The 27,859-nt window shown below is 51.7% G+C and overlaps 1 protein-coding gene across 2 annotated transcripts in view; it reads left to right on the plus strand.

The window, feature by feature from the left end:
- Positions 1-2,745: 2,745 nt before the first annotated feature.
- MX1 (MX dynamin like GTPase 1) overlaps positions 2,746-27,859 on the plus strand; it is a 29,761-nt gene continuing 4,647 nt past the window's right edge. Inside the window, exons 1-15 of one of the 2 annotated variants that reach the window (XM_046003496.1) lie at positions 2,746-2,809; positions 6,447-6,527; positions 7,733-7,844; positions 11,176-11,211; positions 11,716-11,908; positions 12,968-13,105; positions 15,339-15,493; positions 16,175-16,313; positions 16,862-17,060; positions 18,547-18,625; positions 20,164-20,286; positions 20,627-20,768; positions 23,197-23,355; positions 25,940-26,016; positions 27,402-27,641. In XM_046003496.1, coding sequence (XP_045859452.1) covers positions 7,755-7,844; positions 11,176-11,211; positions 11,716-11,908; positions 12,968-13,105; positions 15,339-15,493; positions 16,175-16,313; positions 16,862-17,060; positions 18,547-18,625; positions 20,164-20,286; positions 20,627-20,768; positions 23,197-23,355; positions 25,940-26,016; positions 27,402-27,641 — 1,770 coding nt within the window. In that variant the 5' untranslated portion in view covers positions 2,746-2,809; positions 6,447-6,527; positions 7,733-7,754. The remainder of the gene's footprint in view (positions 2,810-6,446; positions 6,528-7,732; positions 7,845-11,175; positions 11,212-11,715; positions 11,909-12,967; positions 13,106-15,338; positions 15,494-16,174; positions 16,314-16,861; positions 17,061-18,546; positions 18,626-20,163; positions 20,287-20,626; positions 20,769-23,196; positions 23,356-25,939; positions 26,017-27,401; positions 27,642-27,859) is intronic. The other variant, XM_046003497.1, reaches the window with a different exon arrangement.

Consider the following 27,859-nt stretch of genomic DNA (forward strand, 5'->3'; position numbering starts at 1 on the left):
GCGGTCGCCGCCCCTCTTCCGCCCGGCACCGCCCCTCCCCCCGCCTCCGGCCTCGCCCCCTCCCCCTCCGGCCTCGCCCCCTCCTCCCGCTCTCTGACGTCCCTTTCTGCAATCCAAGAAGCAGGGAAACCGAAATCGAAGCCGAGTTGTCTAGGAAACGCAAGGTCGGGCAGCAGATGCTTAGGGTCATTCCCCGGGGTCACCAGAGAGCCCTGTCTGCAGGATGACACCCACCATCCTTCTTCCGGTAGTTCTTTCTAGAAACATCTATCATGCTGGGGGCCGCGAACTCCGCTAGATCCCAGGGCCTGGTGCTGCCCTGTGGACAGCCTGGCGGCGTTCCGAGAGGTCAAGGCAGTGTGACGAGGCTACGTGCCGTGGGTGGGATGCGGGGAACCCGGGCTCTCGGGGAGCCGGTGCCCTCGGTCTGGGGAAGACAGCCGGAGGCTGTGGGCTGAGAAAATGCTCAGAGCGCAGGGGAGGGAGGAGCAGCCCCTTGAGCGGGAGGGCTTGTGCGTAGGGAGCAAGGTGTTGCCTTCAGGCGGGGGTGGGGCTGAGCCAGGTGAGGCTGGGCATGGGCAGGCCTGGCACATCTTTGGAATATCGCACCTGTTCCCACCCCGCTATGGGGCGCCCTGCGGCATGGAAGCCGGGCGCCGGCCGCTTCCCACGGGCGCTGATGCTGAGAAATGCACCGGGGTGGAGACAGGGAGTCGTGCCTGAGGGCGTGTGTGGCTCTCCATGAGCCCCAGCTTGGCCGTCCTCGGCGGGCCAGGGCCGGGCCGGGCAGGTGAAGAGAGGGCTGGACAAGGTCCAGCGAGACCTGGAAGGACCTGGTAGCCAGGCCGGCGCTGGCCCAGGAAGTGGCGTCCGTGGGATCGTGCGCTCCTGCGTTTCCTGTGGATGCTGTTTTGGCCAGCTGCCTTTGAACGGAACCGGGACACAGTAGGAAAAGGGCAGTACAACGCAGAGCCACTGGGCCGGCTGCGCCTTCAGTCTGCACACCAGACAGATCACCCAGCAAGCCCAGTCCTCGCCCTGGCATTATTAACTCGTTCCACCTGGTTTTCACATATGCCCCTAGTCCTGTCTGATTTCGTTCCTTCCTCAAAGTGTGGCTAGGGGGAGCATCCTGTATTTGAAGAAGTACCGTCATTCCTCCGAGGCACGTCTTGTCTCTCCCCAGGCCTGCTCACACTGTCCCTTGTATCTGTGCACTTTTTCCTCTAGCCTGTTCACAGCCCATCAGGAGATGATGTCATTCATCCTCATGACTAGGAAGTAACGGAGGCCTGGAGTGATGAGTGGCCAGAGAGAAGCTCCTCACTGATGATGGGAAGAGCCTGTGTTCTCCCCCCAGGACCCCAACACCGGGCCCTGCAGAGCAAGGGGACTTCACCTATACTGTGGGGCCCCCTTCCCTCCCACTGACGCTTTCCCTGACCTGGAGCTGAGGCGGGTTCTGGGTTTCTGAGTGGACTGCGAGTGACCCTTCCTAACACGGTCTTTGGGGAGCTTGTTGTCTGCAACTCTGAGCCGAGCTAAGGAGCATGGAGGCAGGGGCCCTCCTTTTCCAAACGGGAATGGTACTCCCCACCCACAGAGGGCCACCCTCGGGCCTGCTTGCCCTTAGCCGCCACCTTCCATCCATCTCCATCCTGGAGAAATCAGATACGCCCAACTCAGAAGAGGACTTGAGGTGGGCCGGGAGGCAGACGCAGGTCTAGTGAAAATTAATAAAGAGAAGTTCACGGAAGTGGATTCCGGATGCTGGGTGGGGTAGGGGAGCCCTGCCACTGGGAGTCAGTGACAGGAATGGTCGTGAGTCACCGACCCCGTGGGAGACTCTGCAGCAGGTGAGAACCATCCGTCAGGGTCCAACAGGGAAGGGGGCACTGCATCCCCCAGCAGCCAGCAGCCACCCCCGCAACTCAGCCAGCCAGAAACCGCCATCGGCGCAATGCTTGCCTTTCTCCAGCAGACTTCTGTTCAAAACCGCCCCTCCCAGCTCCCTTTCTCTTCTCCACAACATAATGTTCCCCTCCTCTGTTGCGCTTGCCTGTGGTTTTGCTCTAGCTTGCTTGTCCCGATTTGCAATTTTTCTGCTGTTCCCAAATAAACCCATCCTGTGGTGGTGAAATAATTTTTTTTATTTTTTTCTTTGTAAGGATAAGAGCTTTCTGCATGGGAGGGGAAGTTGGCTGGGGGAGCAGCGGGGGGGGGGGGGCAGGTGTGGGTCACTGACGTAGTAGGATGCTTGCGAATCCGGCAGGTGCCTGACCGATCCAGAATTCCGCTGGCAGGAATTCAAGACCCCCAGTGATCCGTGCACCTGCTCCGATGCCCAGACATTAAGGGACTGCCCAGGTTCACGGCTGCCTTCGGCTCCGGATGGCTCGAGGCTCCTAAGGCAGCAGTTCTCAAACTGGCTTCCGAGGCCCCGCACCTGAGTTTCCGATTCCGCAGGTCGTGGCCCCGGAATCTGCATTTCTCTCCAGTTCCCAGGGATGCGAGGGCGAGGGCGAGGGCCGGGGATGGGCTGGAGCGCAATCCGGGCGCCGCGCAGAGGCCGCAGGGGGACCCTGATGGACAGGCACCCGGCGGTCGAGGGGAGGCCGTGCGGGGTGGGCCGTTCGGTTTCGTTTCTGCGCCGCGCCGCCCCCCTCCCTCGCTTCTAAGGAAGTTTCGTTTCTCCGCGGCGGCGGCGGCGGCGGCGGCGGGGGCGGGGGCGGGCGGGCAGTGAGGGGCGGTGCCTGGCGCTGTATAAAAGCGGAGGCTGCCGGGAACCCTCGCGGCTGCGCGGGGACCGGTGAGTGTCGCTCTCCTGCGTCGGGCGCCTCTGGGTCCCGGCACCTTCCAGCGAGCTGGGGGAGGGGGGTGGCGGTTTGGGTGGAGGGGGGATGGCTGCGGAGACCAGCGCCCTAGGGGGCGAGGGGGATTGCAGCAGCTGGTCGCGCTGATGCTGCTGGTGAAGGCAGTGATGGAGGGATGGGCTGGGCTCGAGCACGCCTGATTCTGCTTCTCGCCAGCAAACAGGTTGCTAAGCCTCCTGATGACTCATCAGAAACGCCCCCCCCCCCCCCCCGACTGCCGCCCGCCCAGACCTGGGGGCTTTTCTGCTGGGGGAGGTGGGCCGGCGAGGGGATGGCGGCCAAGGGGGTCTCCCAGGGAGCTAGTCAAGGGGTGCGCACTAAGAAAGTTTCACATCCACCGCTGCGGGGCCTCCAAGCCCACCTCAAAGGAGGACCATCGCTTGGATCCTTTTATATTTCCTGCCATTAACCCTCAAAATAAGCGGTTATTTTGCCAGCAACAGTGGGTTTATTGGGGGAAAGGCCGAGATCTGCAATCCGGGACACGCAGGCTCTGGCCGACACGTCCCACCAACAAAAGGACAGGAACGTTGTTTTCTGGAAGGGGGTTGGGAGGGGCTGTTGGACCCCAGGTCCCCTGGAGAAATGCAAGGGTTTCAGGGTGATGGCAGGCTCCTGCTGGCCGGGTTGCCGGAGTGGCCGATCTCTTGTAGGAGACGCAGTGAGCATCCTTCCCTGTCGGGGGCCGGAACTGATGATTCTCTTCTGTTGGGGCCTGTAATTGACAGTCCTGGCGCGGACTGAGGAGGAATGAATGGTACAGACCCCTTCTGGCCTCCCACTACTTAAGTGAGGTGTTAATTTTGTTACTTTTCACGTTGCTAAGGAGTGCGAACCAGGCAAGACAACAGTGGGATTGCGTAGACGAGGGTCTGCGCTAACCTGCGGGCCACCGGGAGGGTCCGCGCTAGAGGGCGTTCTGAGCAGCCGAGCCGCGCAGGGGGGCCGCGCAGGGGGGCCGCGCAGGGGGACCGAGCGGCAGGTGGGAGGACCGAGGCTTCTGGTCAGGTGCCTGCCCGTCGTACCCGCAACCCAGGGGGTGGAAGGCTGCCCAGGGTCTCCCTTCGCTGTGGCTTGTGCAGCGGGGTCAGCCTGAGGGGGTGGGGACCTGCTAATTTTCGGGGATGGAGGAGGGTAAGACAGTCTTGGGGGCTGACAGAGGGAACCAGGCTCTGAGACCTGCGCTCTCCAACAGGGACGACCGCTGAGCTGTGCATGTGGGATTCCCGGAATTACCTGGTCAAATTTTAAGTCGGATTTTTGTCAGAAGCAGGGTCAAGTGATGCTAGCCCCCAGCTGTCACTCCCAAACGGCTCCTAAAATGTCTAACTGTGTCAGGTTTCCACTTTGGAGCAGAGCTGCTGGCCAGGATGGCCGGCCAGCCCTGTCATCTGGACAGCACCCCCCCCCCCCCGCCATTTTCTTCCTGGCTTCCCTCCCCCCACCTCCTGGCACTGAGCTCAGCATGGTTAGGTAGAGAACATCAGGTCTAAGGTACTAGATATTCTCCCCTCCATCACACACACACAAAAAAAGTAAATGTCTGTGGGTTTTTGGAAGGCAGAACGCTCTCAAGAGAAAAAGTAAATTTAAGTTCTGCCAGGATTATTTTTAAAACTGGACTTAATTTTGTTGGACAAGTTTTGGACTTTGGATCAGGCATTCAGCAGGATGCATTGGTAGGTAGTTCTTTTTTTTTAAGGTTTTATTTATTTATTTGATGGACAGAGATCACAAGTAGGCAGAGAGGCAGGCGTTGGAGGGGGGAGGGAGCAGGCTCCCTGCTGAGCAGAGAGCCCAATGCTGGGCTTGATCCCAGGACCCTGAGATCATGACCTGAGCCGAAGGCAGAGGCTTAACCCACTGAGCCACCCAGGCGCCCCTGGTAGGTGGTTCTTATTAGAGATTGGACCCTAATAAGAGGCTTTCCCACAAGGGGAGTGACACACTGGGGCACCTCTGGAGGCCACCCCCACTCCCTACCCCAGTGACGTTGCTGGGAGATAATGTCCAGGTCTGGAAGCCGCAGGCAAACTTCTACCTTCTGGAACCCAAAGTGCGGGGGACAGCGGACAGCTGCCTCCGTGAAGAGCGGACGCGGTGTGTTCACACACCTTCCCTAGCTAGTTTCCCCACTTCCCGCCCCAAACCCTGGCGGTGAGAGAAGAGGCGTCCCCGACTGCTGGGGGTGAGGAAGATGAGTGTGGACAGAGGTGAGGGGTGGTGTGTCTACCTCAGAACTCTCCAAAGTCTTGTCTGTAAACACAAGACATTTTATGAGTGGTTTGGGGCTGAGAGCTTGACTCCATCAAGGCCAAAATGGGTGAACACTTTCAGTTCGGTCTAAGCGCTGCAGCGGGATGCTGAGTGTGGTGGGTACTAAGAAACGGGCTTTAATTCCTGAGATCGCCCTGCTCCCGAGATCCAAACTGATCTTCAGAGATGACCTGTGAAAGGGTGCAAACATCTAAGAGGTACAGATAAGACTTTGAGTTCAAGGAATTGTCATCCTATGGCACAGAATGGGGGAATATATTCATGAAATCCTCTATTCACCAAATTTGAACCCGAGGCCATGGCACGGCAAGCCCTGGGGCCACCGATGCCCCCTCTCTGGGTGCATGAGGCCAACTGAGGCAGCTGCGGTCTTCAGCCTGGGGCCCCAATCTGGGACCTCCTGAGCACGCAAAGTGTTTCCAAAGTCATGGTAGGGAAGGAAAGGGGTAAGGAAATAAATTTCCAGATTGCTCTATTCCATAAGTACTCTTTGCAATTGACTGCTTTCCAAAAAACCTTTCTCCTACTTGTGATAAAAGGAACACATCCCGTCTCTCCCTGGTTCTCTCAACTGCCCCAATATTTATTTATTTATTTATTTATATTTGTTAATTTGAGAGCAAGAGCAGGAGGAGCAGAGAGAATCTCAAGTAGACCCCACGCACTGGGTGCGGAGCCCAGCTCGAGCCTCGATCCCCCTACCCCGAGATCACGACCCAAGCAGAAGCCAAGAGCCGCTCACCCAACTGACTGCCCCTTCCAGGTGCCCCTCAACTACCCCCAAATTAAAGGAAGACTGCAGAGCTCTTGGGCGAGGGTCTCGTGAAGAAAAGCACAGAGAGCATCAGAAAAAAAGTCACTGATTCAGGGGCGCCTGGGTGGCTCAGCCAGTTAAGTGGCCACCTTCGGCTCAGGTCATGATCCCAGCAGAGTCCTGGGATTGAGCCTCGCATCAGGCTCCCTCCTTAGCGGGGAGCCTGCTTCTCCCTCTCCCTCTGCCTGCCTCTCTGCCTACTTGTGCTCTGTCTCTAATTCTCTGTCAAATAAATAAAATCTTTTTTTAAAAAAAAAAAGATCATTGATTCAGGCAGTAATTTGACAGTAAGGCTCTCTGCCTTATCCATCTATCTTAGAACTAAAATATTTAAGATTTACCAAAAGGATTCTGAGAACTATGGCCTTGCTTCAACGCGCGTCCCCTGCACACCGTTCTCTGCAACAGGACCTTCCCTTGATGAGCACTCACGTTTATTCACCCATTTGTGGTCTAATTTGTAAAATTTGCATCATTTCAAGGAAGTGTGGGAGAACGGCTCTGCGTTTCTGTCTCAACTAGTCAGCGTTACATCGTCAAGTTAAAAGGAAGGTGTATTGGAGGTAAGCAGGTGTTTTTTATTTTTCATGACATTTATTTCAAGTTATGGAAAATTTTTCACTTACTTTTATCCGAGGTTATTAGGTATAGAAAATGTAATATTTAGAGACTTGTGGTCCCAGACATTTTAAAAAATGAATTCCAAATTCCATGTGTATGTGTTTTTTGGATACAGACAAGTATGCTAAAGTGGTTGATTAACTTCTTCCAAACAAAGTCATATTGTGTCTGTACCGTACCTGTATGAGAAAGTGGGTATTAGCCGAACCTATTGTGGTAATCAGAATAGGTTCAAAATACACAAAATACGTAAATCAAACCATCATGTTTTACGCCTGAAACTTACGCAGCGATGGGTGTCAATTATTTCTCAATAAAACTGGAAAAAAAATAGAATAAAGTAAAGGACCCTAAGATACACTCATGTGGGAGAGATGGAATAAAAACATGAAGTCGGGAACAAAGGGGACAGAGTGAAAGAACTTGGAGTTCAGGCATTTTTTTTCGACGATCAAATTTCCCCAGTTTTCAGAATCTCGCAGCTCCATTGGAAGTGGTTCTATAATAATTTTACTTTTGCCTGTGAATTTTAGTTCATTTTATTTTTTTTAAAGGTTTTATTTATTTATTTGAGGGAGAGAGAGAGAGACTGCGCGCATGTGTGCACCCATATTGCAGGGTTTGGGGGGGAAAGGGAAGGAGAAGCAGGCTACCTGCTGGGCAGAGAGCCAGATGCGGGGCTCAATGCAGGACTCCATACATGGCTCGTTGAGCAGAGAGCCTGATGCGGGGCTTGTTGCGGGACTCGATGCGGGGCTTGATCCCAGGACCCTGGGATCATGACCTGAGCCGAAGGCAGAGGCTTTAACACACTGAGCCACTCAGGCGCCCCAACATGTGAATCTTAAAAACGCATCCATCATTTCATTCTTTGCCACTATTTAAATGTGTGGCGAAAACATTTTTAGTGTGCAACCTAAAATTGTAACAGGAAATACCTAGGGGGAAGGACTCTTCAGGGGTCTGGGAGCACATTCCTAAAGACAGTTGAGCCGGGAGGCAGGTGTGTTCCCTTCCGTCATTTGGCTCTTTGTCATTTTTTTCCTAGTCCCTGCAGAGTTAAGGAGCCCCCAGTGTGTCCACTGGGGTTCGGGACTGAAGGTGCCGGCTTCGGAATTGGTGTTAACCCTCATGTGCTTGACTGTAGGTGGCAGTGACAGAGGAAGAAGATGGTTAATTCTACCGGAAACGTCACTGACTCAGACCTTGGTCCGATGCTGAATGGACTTGCCGATAAGGCAGAGAAAAATCCAGACACGGTAAGCTGCTGCCTGAGCACCTCTGTCCGTGTGGACAGGAGCTGTGCTGGGGGCTGTCCTTGTAGACCCCCGAGATGATGCCTCCTTGTCTCTCCCACCATGCTTGCCGGTGCGGTCCCTCCTCTGTTCCGCCAAGGCCCCTCCGGCAGCCTAGAGTGGTGTTGACACTTTGCCTTGGCCGACACTGGTTGCTGGGATGCAGTTTCAGCCTGGGAATCCAGGGGAGATGCTGAATGCTGACGGGCTCCCTTAGGAACTGGCCTGGGCTCTGGGCTCAAGGTCATGGATCATTACCCTCTTTCGGGTTGACCCCATCTTCATAATCAATGCCAAACAATATCTGAAACAATATTAAAAGCCACATAGAAGGACGTAGAAAGATAAGAAGGTCCCTGGTATCACGTTCCTTGCCGGACTGTTACCAGCAGTGGGGCAGTAGGAACTCACCCTACCCACACCCTCGTGCTTCGCCGGAGCTTGGCCAGAGGTTGGCCAGAGCTTGGCCTTTCTCAGTCACCTTGAATGCGCGTGTCTTGTAATCCAGCAATTCCATTTCTAGCTGGAGACCTTGGTTCTCAGTGTGTGGCCCCCACACCAGCATCCTCAGCAAGGCCTGGGAAGTCTGAAATGCAAATGTGTTTGAAATGTAGATATCATCCAGAAGCATCCCCCTTCCCCAGACCTAAAGAACTGGGAGCTCCAGGGGTGGGGCCTACTGGTTGTGTTTCAACCGGCCATCCAGGGGATCCTGTCTGTGGTCAGGTTTGAGAACCACTCAGACACTCCTACGGGGACCCACCGAGAGCCATCTTCATAACGGTGTTGTTTATGAGAGCAAAATCCAGAATCGATACAAGTGCGCAAGGAAGCCGGATGCATCCGTAGGTAGCGGGATGCTCATGGGGCAGGATCCTCTTTAGGAGTGGGAATCTAGGCACTGAGATCTAAAACACCACGGTGGCAAAACAGAGTCAAGGCACAGAAGAAATGTGTGGTGTGGTCCCATTTACGTGAAGTCCCAAATCAGGCAGCAGGAAGCAGTGTATGGCTTAAAGTAGGTGGTTAAAACCATTAAGAAGAACAAGAACGTGGTTCTCAGAGCCTCAGGATGGAGGGACCCTCGATGGGGGGAGGGGTAACAGCAGGAAGGGGATGGGGGAGGGTACAGGGAGTGTCCGGCGTGCTACGATTATGTTTTCTTTCTTTTTTTTTTTTTGGATTATGTGTTTTCTTAATTCAGGTAGTTGGTTCATGCAATATCACTACTATTCATGTTGTATAAACTCTTGTGAATGTGTGATTTAAGGAAAAGGAAACAAGGGGAACCTGGGCGGCCCAGTCGTTAAGTGTCTGCCTTCGGCTCAGGTCACGATCCCAGGCCCCGCATTGGGCTCCCCGCTCAGTGGGAAGCCTGCTTCTCCCTCTGCCTCTACCCTTGCTTGGGTTCCCTCTCTCACTGTGTCTGTCTCTGTCAAATAAATAATTAAAATCTTAAAAAAAAAAAAGAAAGAAAAAAGAAGTGAAAAAAAAAGAACCTAGGAGGAAGGCTAAGCGGGAGGCTGGTGGGTACCAAGGTGTAGCCAGGCCACCACGGTGCTGTCCCTGGGGAGGTGAGCTCCAGACCCTTCGGAAGCTTGTTACAGAGAAAAATTGCAGCAGGCTCTTTGCAAACGTGGCCAGGAGGATCTTCTTCATGCCTGTCGCTTTAATGGAGAGAGATTGAGATCAGGATAATATATGAGGAGGACAAGTGGGAACATATAGACATCCAGAAATGTGCGGGAGAGGAGGGAGAACTACTAAGAGCAGGTTAGCATCAAGGGGGCCAGGGGAAGGAAATCAATTAGCTCTCAACAGCGAGGGTCTTCTGGATGAATGAAATATAAATAGCTTCTGACCATGATATAAAGGAACTATTAAAACTTAGGTATATTATGAAGCCCATTCTCATATTTTCTTCTTAATCAGGTTGTTTTCTTGTCAAGTTTTGAGAGTTCTTTATATATTCTGGGCATAAGTCCTTTGCCAAATATCTGTTTTGCAAACATTTTTTCCCAGGTTATGGCTTATTTTTATTCTCTTAATGGTATTCTTGAAAGATTGGATGTTTTTGATTTTGATGAAGTCTGACTTATTGATGGCTCTTTTATGAATTGTGCTTTCAGGGCCATAGCTAAGAAAACAGGGCCTAACCGACAGCCACAAAGATTTTTCTCCTGTTTTCTTCTAAAAGTTATGTAGTTTTGGGTTTTGCATTTAAGTCTATGATCCATTGTGGGATAGTTTTTTTTTTATATGTGTGGAGTATAGGTACAAAGTTGTTTTGTGTGTGGATGCTCAGTTGGCCAACCACCATTTGTCTTAAGTCTTATCTTTCCACTGCATTGCCCTTGCACTTTGGTCAAAAATCAGTTGGCCACGCATAATGTCAGTTTATTTCTGAAATACATGTTCTGTTCTATTGATCTCTTTCTCCTTTTTTACACCAATATCACATTGTTTGGTTACTGAAGATTTTTAAGTAAATATTGAAATCAGGTAATGTTAGCCTTCCAACTTTATTCTTCTTTTTCCAAAATCACTTTGAGTATTCTAGGCATTTTTAGGCCATTTATATTTATTGTGGTTGTTAATGTAATTAAGTTTGAGAAGATTGTTTTGCTATTAGCTTTCTCCTTGACTTATCTGTATTTTATTTCCCCTTTTCTCTGTTCGTAACTTCTTTCAAAGTAATCAGATTATTTTTTATGATTCTTTTATTTCATTTATTAGTTTATTAAATATGCCTGTTTTAGGGTTTATAGTATACATCTTTAACTAATCAAGTCTACCTTGAGGTGGTACTATGTGATTTCATGTTTAAACAAGAACCTTAGAACCATATGCTTCCAAACCATATCCTTCCATTTCTCCCCTCCCAGCCTTCATGCTGTTTTTCTTTTTTAGAAGATTTTATTTATTTATTTGAGAGAGACAGAGAAAATACACAAGCAATGGGGGGAGGGCCACAGGCAGAGGGAGAAGCAGACTCCCTGCTGAAGCAGGAAGCCTGACATGGAACTCGATCCCAGGACCCTGGGATCATGACCTGAGCCAAAGGCAGATGTTCAACCGACTGAGCCACCCATAACCTGCCTTCATGCTATTTTTATCATAAATTTTGATTTGACCCTATCACAAACCCCAAACATATTGTTCTTATTATTTATGTTTGGTCATATGTCTTTTAAAGATATGTAAGTTATTCTAAAAAAAGTATAGTAACCATTTCTAGCATAGATTTCTTTGTGTAGATTTAGATTTTCATTCAGTCTCATTTTCCTTCTGGCAGAAGGACTCTAATATTCCCTGTGGTGCTGATCTGCTGGTGAGGAATTCATTCACTTTTTTATGTCTGAAAAAGTCTCTGTCTTCATTTGTTAAAAAGATATTTTAGCTAGGTATAGTTCTAGGTTGATGGATGATTCCCCCCAGTATTTAAAAAAGGTTATTCCAATTATCTTCTTCTTTAAATTATTTCTGATGAGAAATCTGCTGTGTACATTTCATCTTTGTTTTTCAGTGCCTAACATGTTCTCTGGCTGCTTGAATCACTGTCTCCATCACCACTTTCGAGCAATTTGATTAAAATGGGCCTTGATGTAGTTTATGCTTCCTATGTTTGGGGTTCATTGAGCTTCTTGGGTCTTTGGGTTAATCATTCAAGTTTGGGAAATTTTTATCTATTACTTCTTTTAATATTTCTTTCTGTTCTTTTCTCATTCTCTTTTGTGAGCACCATGAACCTATGGTATTAGGCTGATTGAAGTCTGTCTTTGATAGAAAATGGTCCACAGGCCATGACGGAATTCTTTGATTCTGCTTTCTTTAGGAGCCTGAGAACAGCCTGTGTAGCCACTATGAGGAGAAGGTGCGCCCCTGCATTGACCTCATCGACTCCCTGCGGGCCCTGGGCGTGGAGCAGGACCTGGCCCTGCCCGCCATCGCCGTCATTGGGGACCAGAGCTCGGGCAAGAGCTCCGTGCTGGAGGCTCTGTCGGGGGTCTCCCTCCCCAGAGGCAGCGGTAAGCACCTGTCCTGTGTATTAGTCAGCTCAGGCTGCCCTAACAAGATGCCACAGATTGGAAGGCTAAAACAATAGAAATTTATTTCTTACAGTTCTGGAGGCTGGAAATCCAAAATCTAGGTGTTGGCTGGGTTGGTTTCTCCCACAGCCTTTCTCCTCGTGCAGGTGACCATCTTATCATTGTGTCCTCATATGGCCTTCAGTCTGTGCACACATGTCTGGGATCTCTTCTCTTTTTTGGATGGATGCCAGTTGTATTGGTTAAGGCTCCACTCTTAAGACCTCCTTTAACCGTAATTACCCTTTTAAAGAAAAGCCCCATCTCCAAAGGCAGTCATATTGGGGTTAGGTATGAATATGGGAGGGGGGACATGACTCAGTCCACACACCCTCATATGGCCCATTTTTATGTGTATTGTATGTAAACTGCACTTCGTGGCAGGTCTACATAAATGTATTTGGGCACCCAGAACCATGTGGATGTCTGTCCCGAGTCCCTTCTCAAGAAGCGACCCTCCCAGTGGGAGGTAAAGACTGGTGCTCTGGTCAGTGTTGTTGTTTGAGCGCCAAGGCCAAGGGATAACGAGGGCTCCAGGGGAGGGGGCAGACCTGAGATGGGCTTTGAAATACAGGTCAGATGTAGAGGAGGGTGGGATCTGGAAATTTACAGCAGGAGGGCAGTGGTGAGGGGGCCTGGTGAGAGCAGTGTGCGTTCCTGATGGCAGTGGACGGTGTATCCAGGGGGTTAATGGAGGACCCTTGCCTGAGTTTGGCGGTTTCCGAAACACTGTGGCATGCCTCTGGAGCCAATGGCAAGACGCTGAGATGATGGGAGAAGCACAGAGTATTGACTCTCAAGCGTTAGTGAGCAAAAAACTTCCTGGGCTGTGTAGTCCCCATGCGTATTTCTAAGGCCACCCGGACGTAAAGCATCAAGTATCAGAGAACGAGACAGGACGTTTTTAGTGGTCTGCCTGGATGATTATGGAAATGTCAAAGGCCACCCTCTAAGACCCCTCAGAGCAGAGGACAGGACTAATATGGACATGGTCTCCAGGGATTGTTACAAGATGTCCTCTGGTGCTGAAACTGAAGAAGGCCACGAACCAGGACGAGTGGAAGGGCAAAGTGAGTTACCAGGACTTCGAGAAAGAGATTTCAGACCCCTTGGAGGTGGAAGCGGAAATCAATAAAGGTGAGGGCCTCACGTCTGTTCATCATCGCCTCTTCGGACGTCTGGTCACCTGTGTGAAGTGGGAGGGGGTCCATCTCTCACTGCTCCTACCTTTCCCGGTCTGGGCCCGTCCTGCTCCCCTGGGAACCCTCCCTCCCCAGCCAGGTCTGCGTCAGGTCCCAGCTCCCTTGTAGCTTCTCTTCTCTGACCCCCGTTAAGACCAGCACTTTGGACAGAATCTGACCTCAGCCATTTGTTGCTCTGTTTGTAAGTATCTGAGAGTGATGCAAATTTTAAAATTTAAACAGGGAACATCTGTCCCTTACTCAAAGGCTCTCCCACTCCGCAGATGGGATGAAGGAAGGATCAGGGTGTAGGGCCAGGGAACCCCTTTCGTGTTCACCTGGTAAAAAGGCATTCCAGACCATCCCTGAACCCTCTTTAGAAGCTTTTCCTGGGCCTTTTCTTCCAAGAGTGAAATGCACGCGTGTGCATAATCCTAGCTCAGGTTGACGGATGGGGGATCTCAGTGAATGAAAACCACACTGATCACTCAGCCATCTTAGAGCATCTGAAAGGAGAAATAGAGCTTGAAGTCGGTCGGGACCCCGACCGACCTGTTGGCTGCTGCTAGGACTGAGCGAGGCGAATAAATGGCCTTCCCCTTGTTGACCCGACTTTCTTCCTTATCACCATTAAGGTTCAGTTATTGGAGGTGGGTACAAACCGATCTCAAAACCTCGTGGCTTGGAGCTGTTTGCTTCTCGTGGTTCCGTGGCTCAGCTGGGCAGTTCTTCCCCTCCAGCTGGCTTCGCTGGGGCCGGCAGTCTAGGATGGCGTGGGTCACCTACCCAAGCCCAGGGCTGGACTCTCCATGCGGTGGCCGTCCTCCTCTGGGAGTCCAGACTGGGCTTTTTATGTGGCGGGTGGGTGGTTCCCAGCGGCAAGAGAGGAGGAGCCTCCATGCTCCAGTTCTTGATCTCTCCTGGGATCCATTCTGTGATGTCCTGTCAGCCAAAGGGGGCCCCATGGGACACTCTCTGGATGGGAGAAGGTCGCCCTGTAGAAAAGCCTACAGCGATGGCAGGACATCTAGAGGCCACGTTGTCCAGTGGGCCGCTAACAAGGTGGTTTGAGTGATCTGCCCGTTTTATTTCTCTTGTGCGTAGATGTCTGGAGGCAGGCAGCCCAGAGCTGGTTTGGGGTTTCCGGTGTCTGGAGCCCGACTCCCTTGTTGTTTCTCCATTGTGTGTGGCCATCAGTCCCAATGCTGCCTGATCTAGACGGAAAGCCCCTGTCCCAGCTCGGGGACACCAACACAGGGCTTCTCCTGTCTTCCCAGTGCAGTTTCTGGAGGTTTCCTCTGTCTTTGTCACACTTACCGCATAGGCCAGACTTAATCTCACAACCGCATGTACGGTAAATGGATACTGGGCACCTGGGTAACAGAGGGTGATGCCGTTGTCTCCGTCACTCCTGTCCCCGAGTTCCTGACCGCTAGAAAGCAGGCCAGAAAGGCATTCTGGATTTGTGGAGAGGAGTCCAGGGGTGTTAGCTAACAATTTGATGAAATACAATATATCCTTTTTTTTTTTTAGATTTTATTTATTTAACAGAGAGAGAGGGAGCGAGCATGAGCAGGGGGACGGGCAGAGGGAGAAGCAGACTCCCCCACTGAGCAGAGAGCCCAATACGGGACTCGATCTCAGAACCCCGGGGTCATGACCCGAGCTGAAGGCAGACGCTTCACCGACTGAGCCCCCCAGGCCCCCCAGAAATACATGTATATCTTGAAATTTTCATCATTAAGGAGAAAGCAGCAGAATGAGATCCTGTGTGGGAATACCAATGCTCATCAATTTTTCAACAAGGAAAATCCCCTCCATAAGTTCCCAGACCATGCTTCAAGAGTTCCCATGTGTTTTTATTTGCTTTCATTTTACGTTGTTAATTTCCTGATGGCATCAAAGGGAAGATTTAGTGTGACAGCGGCAAGAACGCAGGTCTGCCCCGCTCTGGACCGGTACAAGTCAGGGTGATCCCGAGAGATGTTTTCACTAAATGTTTTCTCTCCGGAGACAGCTCTGGCCACTGGAAAGAAGATACTGAGTTATTCTTTGAGGTTCCTTTTAGCTCCAGAAAGGGGCGTCTGCTCCCAGTAGGCCTTGTCCGCGACTCGTGCGGGAGGACTGGCTGTAGGGAGATGCTTCCGCTCGAAGCTGTATTGACTTTTTCTCATTTTCCCTGTCCCCAGCCCAGAATGCCATTGCCGGGGAAGGACAGGGGATCAGCCATGAGCTCATCAACCTGGAGGTCAGCTCCCCTCACGTCCCGGATCTGACCCTGATCGACCTCCCTGGCATCACCAGGGTGGCCGTGGGCAATCAGCCGGCTGACATCGGACGCCAGGTAAAGCCTCGTTCCGGAGGGTGGAGCGGTGCCGCAAACAGCAGTGGGCTTGGGGCTGAGTCGGGAGAGTGTTCATCAGAAAGTGTGAGGGGGATTGGGAGTGCGTGTCGGTCTCCATGGCCTCCATTTGACTTGCTGGAGTCCGATGGAGGCTTTCTGGGGAGCCTGAGGCCAACAGGGAGAACCAGAAATCCATTATACAGGTGTGTGGGGTATCCACAGTGACCCACCTTTGGTTATTAGTTTACATCGGGTGACGTATTTAAGCCGATATGTGTTAGGAAGGGGTTTTATGTAGGGAGAGGAAGCATTAGAAACAAGTATAATGACGCTTTCTTACTGGTGAATGTCACCCAAGGGGTTAAAGATTTAGGGCACAGTCAAGCACGTCTGGGCATCTTGTTTTTCCCTGTGGTTATCAGCTGTGGAGTCCTAGGAGGCGGTTGGTGAGCTAAGATCTGGCGGTCCCCACCCCCGTCGCCCCGCCCCGCCCTGACCCGGAGCTCCGCTTCTGCTGTGGCGAACTCAGTTTCTCGTCACTCTGGCTCTGGCAATACCACCGGGCTCGTTCTGCAGGCTCCTTTCTCTTGGGGAGCTACCCCTGGGACTCTGAGGTCCCGAAGCAAGTGCAAGGTCAGGACCTGTCCTTGTTCTCATACACACTCTCTCGATTTCCCACAGACCAAGCAGCTCATCAGGAAGTACATCCTCAGGCAGGAGACCATCAACTTGGTGGTGGTCCCCTGCAACGTGGACATCGCCACGACAGAGGCGCTGAGCATGGCTCAGGAGGTGGACCCCGACGGAGACAGGACCATAGGTAAGAAGACGGAAGAGCCCAACAGCCATAGGTGGTAACCTTCACTTTGCGGTGGGCTCAGCAGATGAGGCCGCCGGTCCTGGGGGGACCTGTGCTTCTCCAGGTGTGGGCCACGCCTCCCCCACCGGCACCAGAAAGAGCTAAAGGATGTTTAGCAATGCGAGGCCCAGCAAACGCCCTCAGGGAGGGTCTCCGGGGCAGAGCCCAAGACCCTGCATTCGACGATTTGCCTCAGGAAGGGGGTTCTACGGCCCAGGCAAGTTTGAGAACCAGCCCAATAGAGAATGAACGCTTCCGCTGGGCAGAAGGAAAATTGAAAGGTCGTAACACATGTTGCTGTGTCTCTGGCATGAGGGCCAAGACCTGGGTGAAGCCAACCCCCCCCAGCCGCCCACGGGGGCACGTGATCTTTGCGCCACCGGAGCTGTGGTTCTGTCCCTGGCCGGGGGCTCTGCCCGCACAGTGGTCCTGCGGGGGCGTCCGTGTGCCCTCGAGCAGGCTGAGAGGAAGCAGCGCGCGGCCTCTAATCGGAAGACTCCGGCTTGCAGGAATCTTGACAAAGCCTGACCTGGTGGACAGAGGTACCGAAAGCAAGGTGGTGGACGTGGCCCAGAACCTTGTCTGTCACCTGAAGAAGGGCTACATGATTGTCAAGTGCCGGGGCCAGCAGGACATCCAGGACCAGGTAACCCTGGCCAAGGCTCTGCAGAAAGAGAGAGACTTCTTCGAAGACCACCCACATTTCAGGTACCCTGGCCGTGTTTTCGCAAGGGCGCACCAAAACCTGGGGAGAAGGGTTGCTGTCCAAAAGCAGACATCCGCGGTGTCTGCACCTTGGCAGTGACCGTGGGAGTCCCCTGGAAGACCAGAAGAGGAATTGACAAAGTTACCAAAAAATACCTTCGAAGGATTAGATAAGGAGGGAATGGGCTGCAGTCGTTTCTCTGGTGTGGTGCTGCCGCCAAAATAAAAACATAAATGCCTTAAAATGGGGGGGGGGATCAGAAAGCCCAGAAGCTGACCCAGGTACATGTATGTGATGTATGACCCATGTGGCCTTTCAAGTCACGGGCCGCATTAGTTTGACTCTCAATCAGCGGCACAGCGGGGAATTGTCAGTTTTACGTACATTTTACCACGATCAAAAAATTGACGGATGTGGAAAGTGATATTTAGCTGTGAGTGTACCCTCCCAAACAGGCTCGTAAAATCATGGTTCCCTGCTGCCCTGTAAAATAAAAGTCCAAAAAAAGTCCTTTAAAATATAAGGATTCCTGTACTAACTCAGCAAACACAGATTTGGGTAGAACGAGAATAGGCCCTCCTTCCTCCAAGCAGCTCGTGGTTTAGGCTCCGGTCTTGGGGAAGGGTGTGTCCCCTACATCAGTGTCCTCTGCGCTCCCATGTAGGCACTCATCAGTGTGTTTTCCTGAAGCCCTATGCCACCAAGTATCCATATATGTGCACGTATTACACGCAGAAGGGTGTGTGTGTTATGAAAACTCATTTGTAGGTGACCACGTGTATTTCTATAAAGACCAGTTTTTATAGCTGGAGGTCGTGAGACACACTTAATATATCAGCTGGAAGGGGCCACCTATACTTTTTTTTTTTTAAATATTTTATTCATTTGAGACAGAGAGAGAGGAAGAGAGCATGGGCAGAGGGAGAGACACAGGGAGAGGGAAAAGCAGGCTCCCCACTGAGCAGGGAGCCAGACACGGGACTTAATCCCAGGACCTGGTGCTCACAACCCAAGTCAAAGGCAGATGCTTAACCCACTGAGCCACCCAGGTGCCCCTATCTGCCCCCCCCTTTTTTTTGAAGTAGGCTCCATGGCCGACACAGAGCCCAACGCGGGTCTTGAACTCACAACCCTGAGCTCAAGACCCAAGCTGAGGTCAAGTGTCAATGCTCAACAGACTGAGCCACCGAGGCGCCCCGTGCCATTTTCACATTAAACTTTTAATTTTAATTCCAGTTAGTTAACGTGCCGTGTTGCATTCCTTTGAGGTGTACAGGATAGTGACTCAAGAACTCCGTACAGCCCTCCACCCCTCGAAGTATCCGTAATAAGTCCAATGGAGGCATCGTCACTCCGTGCGAGCCGGGGCGCTCATCAGTCGGGTGCCCACTGGAAGTCGCTTGGCTCTGTGGGCAGCAGAAAGCTAACTCGCATTTTCTGGCCACGCCAAGGTGGGTGTGTGCACCGTCTCCTCTGCTCTGTCTGCAGGGTTCTCCTGGAGGAAGGAAGGGCCACCGTCCCCTGCCTGGCGGACAAGCTGACCTCCGAACTCATCATGCACATCTGTGTAAGCACGGGCACAGCGGTCCGTTTTCTGAATAGAGCCCCGCAAACCCAAAGCTGCACCGTGCAGGCTGAGTGACCCACTGATGCTCCCGGGGGCAGGCGACATTGCAGGAGTGGGTCAGTGGGTCTCCAGGGCGGCTCTCCCTTTCCAGCAAGCTCCCAGATGCTGTGGACGCTGTTCGCCAGAGGACCATACGTTGGGTGGAGCTCACAGACGATATCCACACGGCCTAATTAACAATGAAAACCTTACGGGCCCTGCACCTACATTCCCTTTCCCCTTACCGGCCACTGTCATACGCCTTGGTCGTTGAGATGATCGTAGCATTTCATATTTTAGGTCTCTCTGGGTTTCTTTCTCAGAATTTGTCTGGATAGAATCTCTTGCGGTTTCCCGTGTGGAATCCCTTAGATTTCTTGGCACACATCTCTCTTGCATTTTGCGCTTGATAATTCCTGGGTCAGAGGCCTTGGTGCCCTGGGTTCTGCTGGTCACCCCCCCACGATGACCTGGCTTCGGGTTTTGACTCTGGGCCTGTTTTGGGACTGGATCTGTGGCCACTCGGGGAAGCCCAGGTTCGAAATCCTTTTCTCCGGGGAGAGGCAACCTTGGCTCCTGCCAGCCCCTCGGAAGGGCCTCCTGCCTGAACACTTCAGATTCTCCGCTTGACTGCCTCAGGGAGTGCAGATTTGAGCGGCACACCCGTCTGAGGGCTGGCTCGTGGTCACAGATTTTCAGTCCTGATTTTATGTTCTTCTGCTCAGCTCCGGGTCCAGGGGTCCCGTGCAGTCCCCGAGAATGGGGAGGGAGGGCGGGGTTGTTCCTAGCTGACTCGCCAGCGAGAGCCTGGCTCTTTGGGGTCCCGGCTGTATGTAGAAGGAAGACGCCGGCTCCTTAGATTCCCTGCCTCCAGCAAACCCGCCGGATTTATTCTTAGCCCCAGCCAAGTCCTATTCCTTGCAACAGATGCCCCGTGAGGCCGTGGTTCTCCTCTTGCTTCCTCGTCCATCCCCAGTCTCCTACGTCACCCAGCCGTGCTGCCCCTGCCCACCCACTGATGCTTTTCCAGCGATGCTTTCCCCGCGTCAGCCAGCAGTTTTTAATGTTTGCCAGCAGAGGGAGCTGGTGCCCGCCATCCACCACGTTATCAGGCACAGAAGTCCCCAGTACCATTCATCTGCGGACAGCAGGAAAGTGGTTGGATCTCAAATGGCTCCAATGGCCGCTTTTTCAGAGCCCATTAGACGAGCGGCTCTTTCTAATCGAGTGGCTGTCACGTGATCACAGACCCACCTGTTCCTTCTCCCAGGGGGCAGGCTCCACGCAGAGTGGTAGCCCCCGTGCCTCCCTGAGGCTGTCCCCCAGGGGAGCGGAGACATGGGGAGGGCTGGGTGGCATGGGCACCTGCTAACACGCCCCCCCATCTTCTCTCAAGAGGAAGCCAGGCAGTCAGGCATACCGTGCAGAGGGAGGCCTGGGAGCTCCTTCTCCTTCCCGGTCCGTATTCATGTCTGTGCCTTATTTTCTCTTTTCCTCAGAAAACTCTGCCCCTGCTAGAAAATCAGATAAAGGAAAATCATGAGAAAATAACGGAGGAGTTACAAAAGTACGGCTCAGATGTGCCCGAAGACGAGCACGAAAAGATGTTTTTTCTGATAGACGTGAGTGTTGCACATCGCGTCCAGTCCGGGAGTCACACATCTTTGTCCAGAAAGGGATCTTGGGCCTCACGCACTTTCTTCTTGCTCCCCGAAAGCTGACTCAGGCTCGGTCTGCCTGCTGGGCCCCAGAGAGGGGCTGGGGCGGAGGGACAGTGGGCAGGGAGTGACAGGTGTCATACGTGCTCCCTGAGACCCCGAGGCATCAGGGCAGGGTGCGGGGGTCTGTCACCCCCGGAAGGGGGCCAGGAGAGACTCACCTGCCCTCCGCCTCCACGAGACCTCCCAATGCCCCACGTGTTTGAAATACCTCCACTTACCCCTCTGTCCTCCTTGTTGGCAGAAAATTAATGCCTTTAGCCAGGACATCAACTCCTTGATCGAAGGGGAGGAGTCAGTGGGCGAGAATGAGAGTCGGCTCTTTACCAAAATCCGGAACGAGTTCCACAAATGGAGCACTGTGATTGAGAAGGCATTCCAGAAAGGTGAGTCCGGGGTGCCACCGGCGACCCGGAGAGCGAGCTGGAGTGGGGGGGGTTGCCCGGGGGCAGGGGCTGCGGCTAATATGGATGCTGGTGAGGGGGCGCGGGGCCGCGGGCGTGGAGGCCACACGTGACCCAGCCCACCCCCCTGAGCTCGGGCCAGCAGGGGTCAGCTGTGGATTTCAGACGACACCCGCAGAGGACACACCATGACCTGTTTCTGCTGACCAGCCTTTCCCTTTGACCACTGTCCTTGGCTTTGAGTTCGGGACAGAGGAAGATACCTTATGCATTCTTTTACACAATTCAAAGGCCACACCTCTCAGTCCTGCTTGTTCCTTGAAGGAGATACGGAGGGCAGGACGAGGTAAATAACAGCATTTCTTGTTGGAAAAATGGGGCCGTCCCTCGCCCCATCCACACAGCTGCCGCGCTGCTACTAGAGCTAACCCCACGGCACAGACGGCCGAACACCCGCCGTGTGGTGTGATCTTCCGTCAGGGAGGGACCGCTGTCCCTTTCAAGGAGACAACAGTCCTGACCTCTGGCAGCCCCCCCATGCAGCCATCGCTCAGCAAGTTTATGCCAGTACACAGCCCATGAGAAATCAGCTTATTTTTTTAAGACGCTAAATTGCTAAATTCCTCCCAACAAATGATCAGTTGCAATTCATTGGGTGCCACATGCAGGTAAATGAATTTGACCCCTAAAACCCCCCTTACGCAAAGATAAACTCAAAATGATTCAGAAACCAAAATGTGAGCCGTAGAACGGTAAAACTCCTAGAAGAAAGCGTAGATTTGAATCATGTCCTTGGATAGGCGGCAGATTTTAGACAGGTCGCCTATAGCACGGATGACCAACAGAATAACAGACAAACTGGACTTCATCAAGGTTAAAAAACTTGTGTGTGTCAAACAGCACCCCTCCCTCCCATACAGAACAGGAGGAAATATTTGCAAATCGCACATCTGTAAGGGCCCCGTATCCAAAATATACAAAGAGCTCTTCAGATTCAACAACAAAAAGACAAATCATCCAAATTAAAAATGGACAAAGGATTAGAGTAGACATATCTCTAAAAGGAGACGTACAGATGGCTCAGAGGCACGGGGATAGACTCAGTGTCATTAGCCATCAGAGGGACGCAAGCCAAATCCACAGGAGAGCCCCACTCACACCCGCTAGGATGACTAACCCGTGCTTCTCCAGATGCCTCTCTCCTTGGCTTGTAGATGCCGCCTTCTCCCTGTGACTTTCCTGTGTGAGTCTGTGTCCTGCTTTCCTCCTCTAAGGACCCCTGACAGATGGGATCTGACCATCTCCAGCTCCAAGCACAATCACATTTCTGAAACACTAGGCATTAGGACTTGAAACATACCCATTTTGGGGAGTCACAGTCAGCCTTTGACAGCAGACCGTGGACTATTACTCAGCCGTGGAAAGGCATGGAGCACTGAACTTGGTACAACATGCGTGAGCCTTGAGGCCCTCATGCTAAGGGTAGGAAGTGAGACACAGAGAGCCCCAGGATCTTTGATTCCATTGATATGAAATGTCGAGAACAGGCAAATCCATAGAGATAGAAAGTGGATTAGTGGTTTCCAGGGGCTGGGAGAGGTGGGGAGTGGGGAGCGTGTGCTGATGGGCACAGGCTTCCTTGGGATGATGGAAGTGTTTGAGAATTAGCTGGTGGGGATAGTTGCACTATGTCCCTCATGCACTAAAAATCACTGAACTCTACGCTTTATTAGGGTGAATTTTATAGTATGTGAAGTATATCACGATTAAAAAAAAATGCCTATGAGAAAATTTCTCCTGACCAAAAGAGGAGACCCAGACCACGATTCCTGGTTAGTTCTTCAAAAAGAGGAACCAAAGCTCTCTGATCTTGCACTGCTGAAGTATCCTCCATAGTCCAGTTTGTTGAGAATAAAAAAAAATTGCAAAAGTATAAAGAAGAAAAAAAGTGTTTTAAGTAGCAAAATGGGATCTTATGTATCTGGTTACTCTGTTGTCTCCTCTGATCTATGAACAATTTCTACTCCTGCTGTTGTACGTGGATACTTGGATGTGTGATGAGTCGCTGATTCTGGACGGTGATACAATTTCCTTGGTAAACAGCTATAGAATTTCTCCCCCAAGAGGAAATTCCTTCCTTCCTCCCTTTCCCTCCTCCCGAGGTTCACTGCCCTCTGGCCTCACACGCTGGCTGTGCACTTGCCTCCTTGAGATGACTTCAGGAAAATGGTCTTGAGATCCGTTTTTTAATTGCAATCCCTGAATTTTTTTTTCCATTTGCAAATCAGATTTGATTTTTTTTCCCCTTGCCTCTCTGTGTTTTCAGAAAGTCCAGAATGATACTGTATTTAAAAAAAAAAAAACCCACAAGGTTCTGTTTGTAAAATAACTCCAAACGCTTCTTTTCCAGGTTACAAAGCTATATATAAACAAATTGAGAAATTTGAAAATCGGTATCGTGGCAGAGAGCTGCCGGGGTTTGTCAATTACAAGACGTTTGAGATTATCATAAAACAGCAAATCAAAGAACTGGAGGAACCTGCCGTCGATATGCTGCACACGGTAACGGGTGAGTTCTTGATTTTGCTTTTAGGCATTTTATTTCCCAGGGAGGGAAAGGCTTGCACCCAAACCAGTGCTGACCTCCACAGCTCTCCTCCTGGGGTGTTTCTTCACCTCCCAAGAACCGATTAATTCTCTGGTTCAACATTTCGATTCAGTTCTGAACCTGAGTTAGTACCCATCTTCCAGCTTCAGGGCTCAGCCCCGCGGGACCCCCCCGCCTTGTCCATGCTTCTGATGGACATATTACTAATTAGAGTTCGCATAGCCCCCTGCTCAGGTTCTGTACTTTGCTAGAACAGCTCACAGGATGCGGGAACACACTTTACTTATCTCTGCTGGCTTATCTTAAAGGACGTACTTACCTTTGCCAGGTTACTGTAAAGGACGTGAATGAAAGATATCCATAGGGGAGGTCTAGGAGAGTCCCAAGGGCAGGTGTTTTTGTCCTGTGGTGGGGGGTACCACCCTCTTGGTCCGTGGGTGTGTTTGTGAACCTAGAAGCTCTCTGAACCCTGTCACTTAGGGGATTTAAAGGAGGTATAATCAATGATCACAAGGACATCATCAATTATCAGTTCCATCTCCAGCCCCTCCCCCCTCCCCAGGGGTGGCAAGGGGGTGCTGAAAGTTCCAGGCTTCTCCTCCAGACAGTGACCAGGCCCCCTGTCCTGAAGCTGTCCAGGGCCCACCAAGGGTCCCCTCGTTAGAACGAGAGATATTCCTACCACCCAGGAGACTGTAAGGGGTTTAGGAACTCCGCATCAGGAACCAGGAGCACAGACCAGATACCTGTGTCTTACTGTCCACACCTCCAGGCAGTTCCAGAGCTGTGATTTCTTCAGACTCAAATCCTGCATTTATTTGACACCTCTGAGGGTCACGGTTCACCGCTAAAGAACTGTCCATTGTGGGAGAGTTCTGAGATTCTCCAGGCCTTGGAGTCGGTGCTTTGTTGTCACGGCAGGTGGGAGAGCGTCTGCAGCCACTCAGGAGAGAGGCATCTCTCCCGTCTCCTGTAACTGCCATGCTCTCTGTCACCGAATCTCTTTTCTCTGTCCCCACCCTGGCTGATGCCATATTGTCACTCATGCCTCAACTGTCTCCTTTCAGCAGGAAGTAATAATCATTTATGGATCCGTGAACCCGTAGAGGTTGGGGACTGTCCCATGACAGCACCTTAACAGATGTATTTCTAATACAGTTTTACCTTGAGTCTTTTTTTTTTAATATTTTATTTTATTTATTTGACAGAGAGAGATCACAAGTAGGCAGAGAGGCAGGCAGAGAGAGGTGGGGGTCGGGGAAGCAGGCTCCCTGCTGAGCCTGATGTGGGGCTCGATCCCAGAACCCTGAGATCACGACCTGAGCCGAAGGCAGAGGCTTAACCCACTAAGCCACCCAGGCGCCCCATTTACCTTGAGTCTTAATGATTGTGTATCAAAACTGGTCATTGTGTTGTGCTGTTAGAGCCTTACCGTCACAGACAAAAACTCTAAAACATCTATGTATGTACACCTCCTCTGTTTCCGGAAGACAAGATGTGGAGTCAGGGAAAGATTTTCTGGGCGCCTGGGTCAGCCGAGCGTCTGACTTTTGATCCCCGCTCAGGTCTCGAACTCAGGGTTATGAGTTCAAGTCCAACGCTGGGTTCCATGCGTGGTGTGTAGCTTACCTAAAGAAAATTTCAAGCATAAAGATGCTGCGCGTCGTATTAGGACAAAATTTTGTCAGGAAGGCCAATGGAAATATGAGGAGTTTCACAAACTAAAAATATACAAAAAATAAAGATATAATGATGGGGCACCGGGGGCTCAGTCATTGGGTGTCTGCCGTCAGCCCGGGTCATGATCTCAGGGCCCTGGGATCGAGCCCTGCATCGGGCTCCTGGCTTGGTGGGAAGCCTGCTTCTCCTCTCACACTCCCCCTGCTTGTGTTCCCTCTCCTGCTGTCTCTCTCTCTCTGTCAAATAAGTAAATAAGATCTTTAAAAAAATGTAAATTTTCTGATGATAAGAGCATGTTCATGTTTTTTTTTTTTCCCAAATAAATAACATGGCCATTTAGAGCCCATTGATGTATGTGAGAGTGCTGTGTCTTACTATAAAATATTTATATAGTTATAACATACCAGAGATTACATTCTTTGCAACTATCTCTGTCTCGGGTGAAAAAAAATTTTTTTTAAGATTTTATTTATTTTAGGGAGAAAGCACAAGAAGGGAGACGAGCAGAGGGAAAGAGAATCCCAAGCAGATTCCCTGTGGGGTGTGGAGCCCGATGCGGGATGCGGGGCTCAATCCCAGGACCCTGAGATCAGGACCTGAGCCCAAACCTAGAGCTGGAATCTTAACCAACTGCGCTAGCCAGGCGCCCCAGGCTGCAAAGTTTAAATGTCAAAGAAATAGGCCAGGGGACAATTAGACTTTAAGCCAGAGACCCTCCAGCAAAAAAGGCAGGCGCGTATGTCCCTGAATGGGAAGACGGGTCAGGAGGGAGGGGAGGAAACTTCATTTCTGGATATTTCACCCTCTTTTTTTTTTTTTTTTTTTGGCAATGTACGATTATGAGAGAATCTTGTTTTTTCCTCAGATATGGTCCAGGCTGCCTTCACAGGTATTTCGAAAGCAAACTTTGATGAATTTTTCAACCTCTACAGAACTACCAAGGTAAAACTGACCACCACATGTTATTAAAAAAAAAAAAAAAAAGTCAGCCTGCTGCTGGAAAATCAATTTCTTGGATTAAGACCGTCTCGACTTTACTGGGTGTTTGGAGAAGCGAAGAGTCCCACTCGGTAGTGAAATTTACCGGTGGTCCTGCCGGTGAGGTCTGGTTGGAAGCAGTAAGGCAGGCTGAACGAGTGAGACGGAGCGTAGAAACCTAGAAACCAAATCCTCAAAACCACAAGAACAAAGGAGACACATAGCTCCTGTGGAACACCTTCACCTCTGATCACAATGGCTTTAACCTTGAAACTCACTGAGGAAGCCGCACGGACACCTGGTGTCTTCCGAGAGTGAGGAGGCAGGAGGAAGTCACACCTCCCTGGTCCACTCTCAGAAACCGGGGCTCCCCGCGGCTCAGCCCGGGCCCACGTGGCCCAGAGCGTGGCCTTGGCCAGCTTACTGGATAAGTTAGATAGTCACTGAACCCTCGCATTCTGGAGGCTGGAGGGCCCCGATCGAGGTGCTCAGATCCCATGTCTGCTGAGGGCCCAATTCATGGCTTGTCGTGGCCGCTACCCCCTTGTATCCTCAGGAGACAGAGAGAGAGGGAGGGAGGGAGGGAGGGGGAGAGTAAGGGAGAAAGAAAGCACTCCGGTGTCTCTTCTTACAAGGGCATTGACCCCATCTGTAAGGGCTTCACTGGCCAGGCCTGACCCCCTAAAGTCCCCCCCGATGCCATCACACTGGGGATTAAGCTTTCAACCTGTGAATTTGGGGGAACACACACTATTGCCCCCTAGCACCCAGCACCGCTGGGAAGACTAGCTTGGCCTTGCACAGGCTGGGGGGCTTGGGGTGGACTACTTCTGCTGCCCGGACCTCTGGAATGAGCACGGAAGAAAATGTTTGGGGCTTGGGGTGCCCCTGCCACTATGTGTCACAATTGGTGGCCCTGAGTGTGAGTTCTGGGAAGTCCAGATACTCTCTGTGTGACAGACCGATGCCCCGGCCAGTTTCTCCAAACTGTAGGGACACGAAGCATGCAGAATTGAACTGACTTAAATTTTTGGCCCCTCTCTTATTCCCATGAGCGCTCTGATGGGGCATGTAGTCCTGATTCGATGGGAAAGTCTCCCCAAAGAGAAAGACAGAAGCTGAGACCTTGGGCCCACAAGCCAGCCCATTTGGATTTCAGGAGGGGCGTCCAGGCTCCTGGGAGGTTCCAAGCCCAGCCAGGGTGGGAGCCCCATCCTAGACAAGCCAGCATGGGGTGCTGTCTTGGCTCACCTGGGAGCCGGCTAGCCGTGGGCTCTGCGGAGGACCTCCTTCCTCACGCCGGCGATCTGTTTCTGAGGGACCTTCGTTGTGCTTCTCTCTTGCTGCAGTCCAAAATTGAGGACATTAAATTTGAGCTAGAAGAGGAAGCCGAGAAGTCCATCCGCCTTCACTTTCAAATGGAGCAGATCGTCTACTGCCAGGACCAAGTGTATCAGCGGGCACTGCAGAGGGTCCGAGAGAAGGACTCGGAAGAGGGAAAGAAGAACCAAAAGACAAACACTGAAGAACTTTCTCCAGTAAACATCTCCTTGTCTGAGATCTTTGAGCATCTGATGGCTTACCGTCAGGTACGTCCGTGGGCACCTCCGAAGGCCGGTTTTCAGTCTGTGTCCTTGTCTCGTGAATGCCTCTTTGGCCTCCCGGGCTCCGCATGGTGACCACCAGTCGGCTCGTCTTTCAGGCCCTTCTGGGAGCTCTGTGGAGACATTGAGCCTCGGAGAGGCGAGCAGAGGCCAGGGCTCAGAGCCACCCACTTCTGGTGTGGACAGGCTGTGTGGTCCTGGCC

This window comes from Meles meles, chromosome 4 (genome assembly GCF_922984935.1).
Source record: "Meles meles chromosome 4, mMelMel3.1 paternal haplotype, whole genome shotgun sequence".
NCBI lineage: Eukaryota > Metazoa > Chordata > Mammalia > Carnivora > Mustelidae > Meles > Meles meles.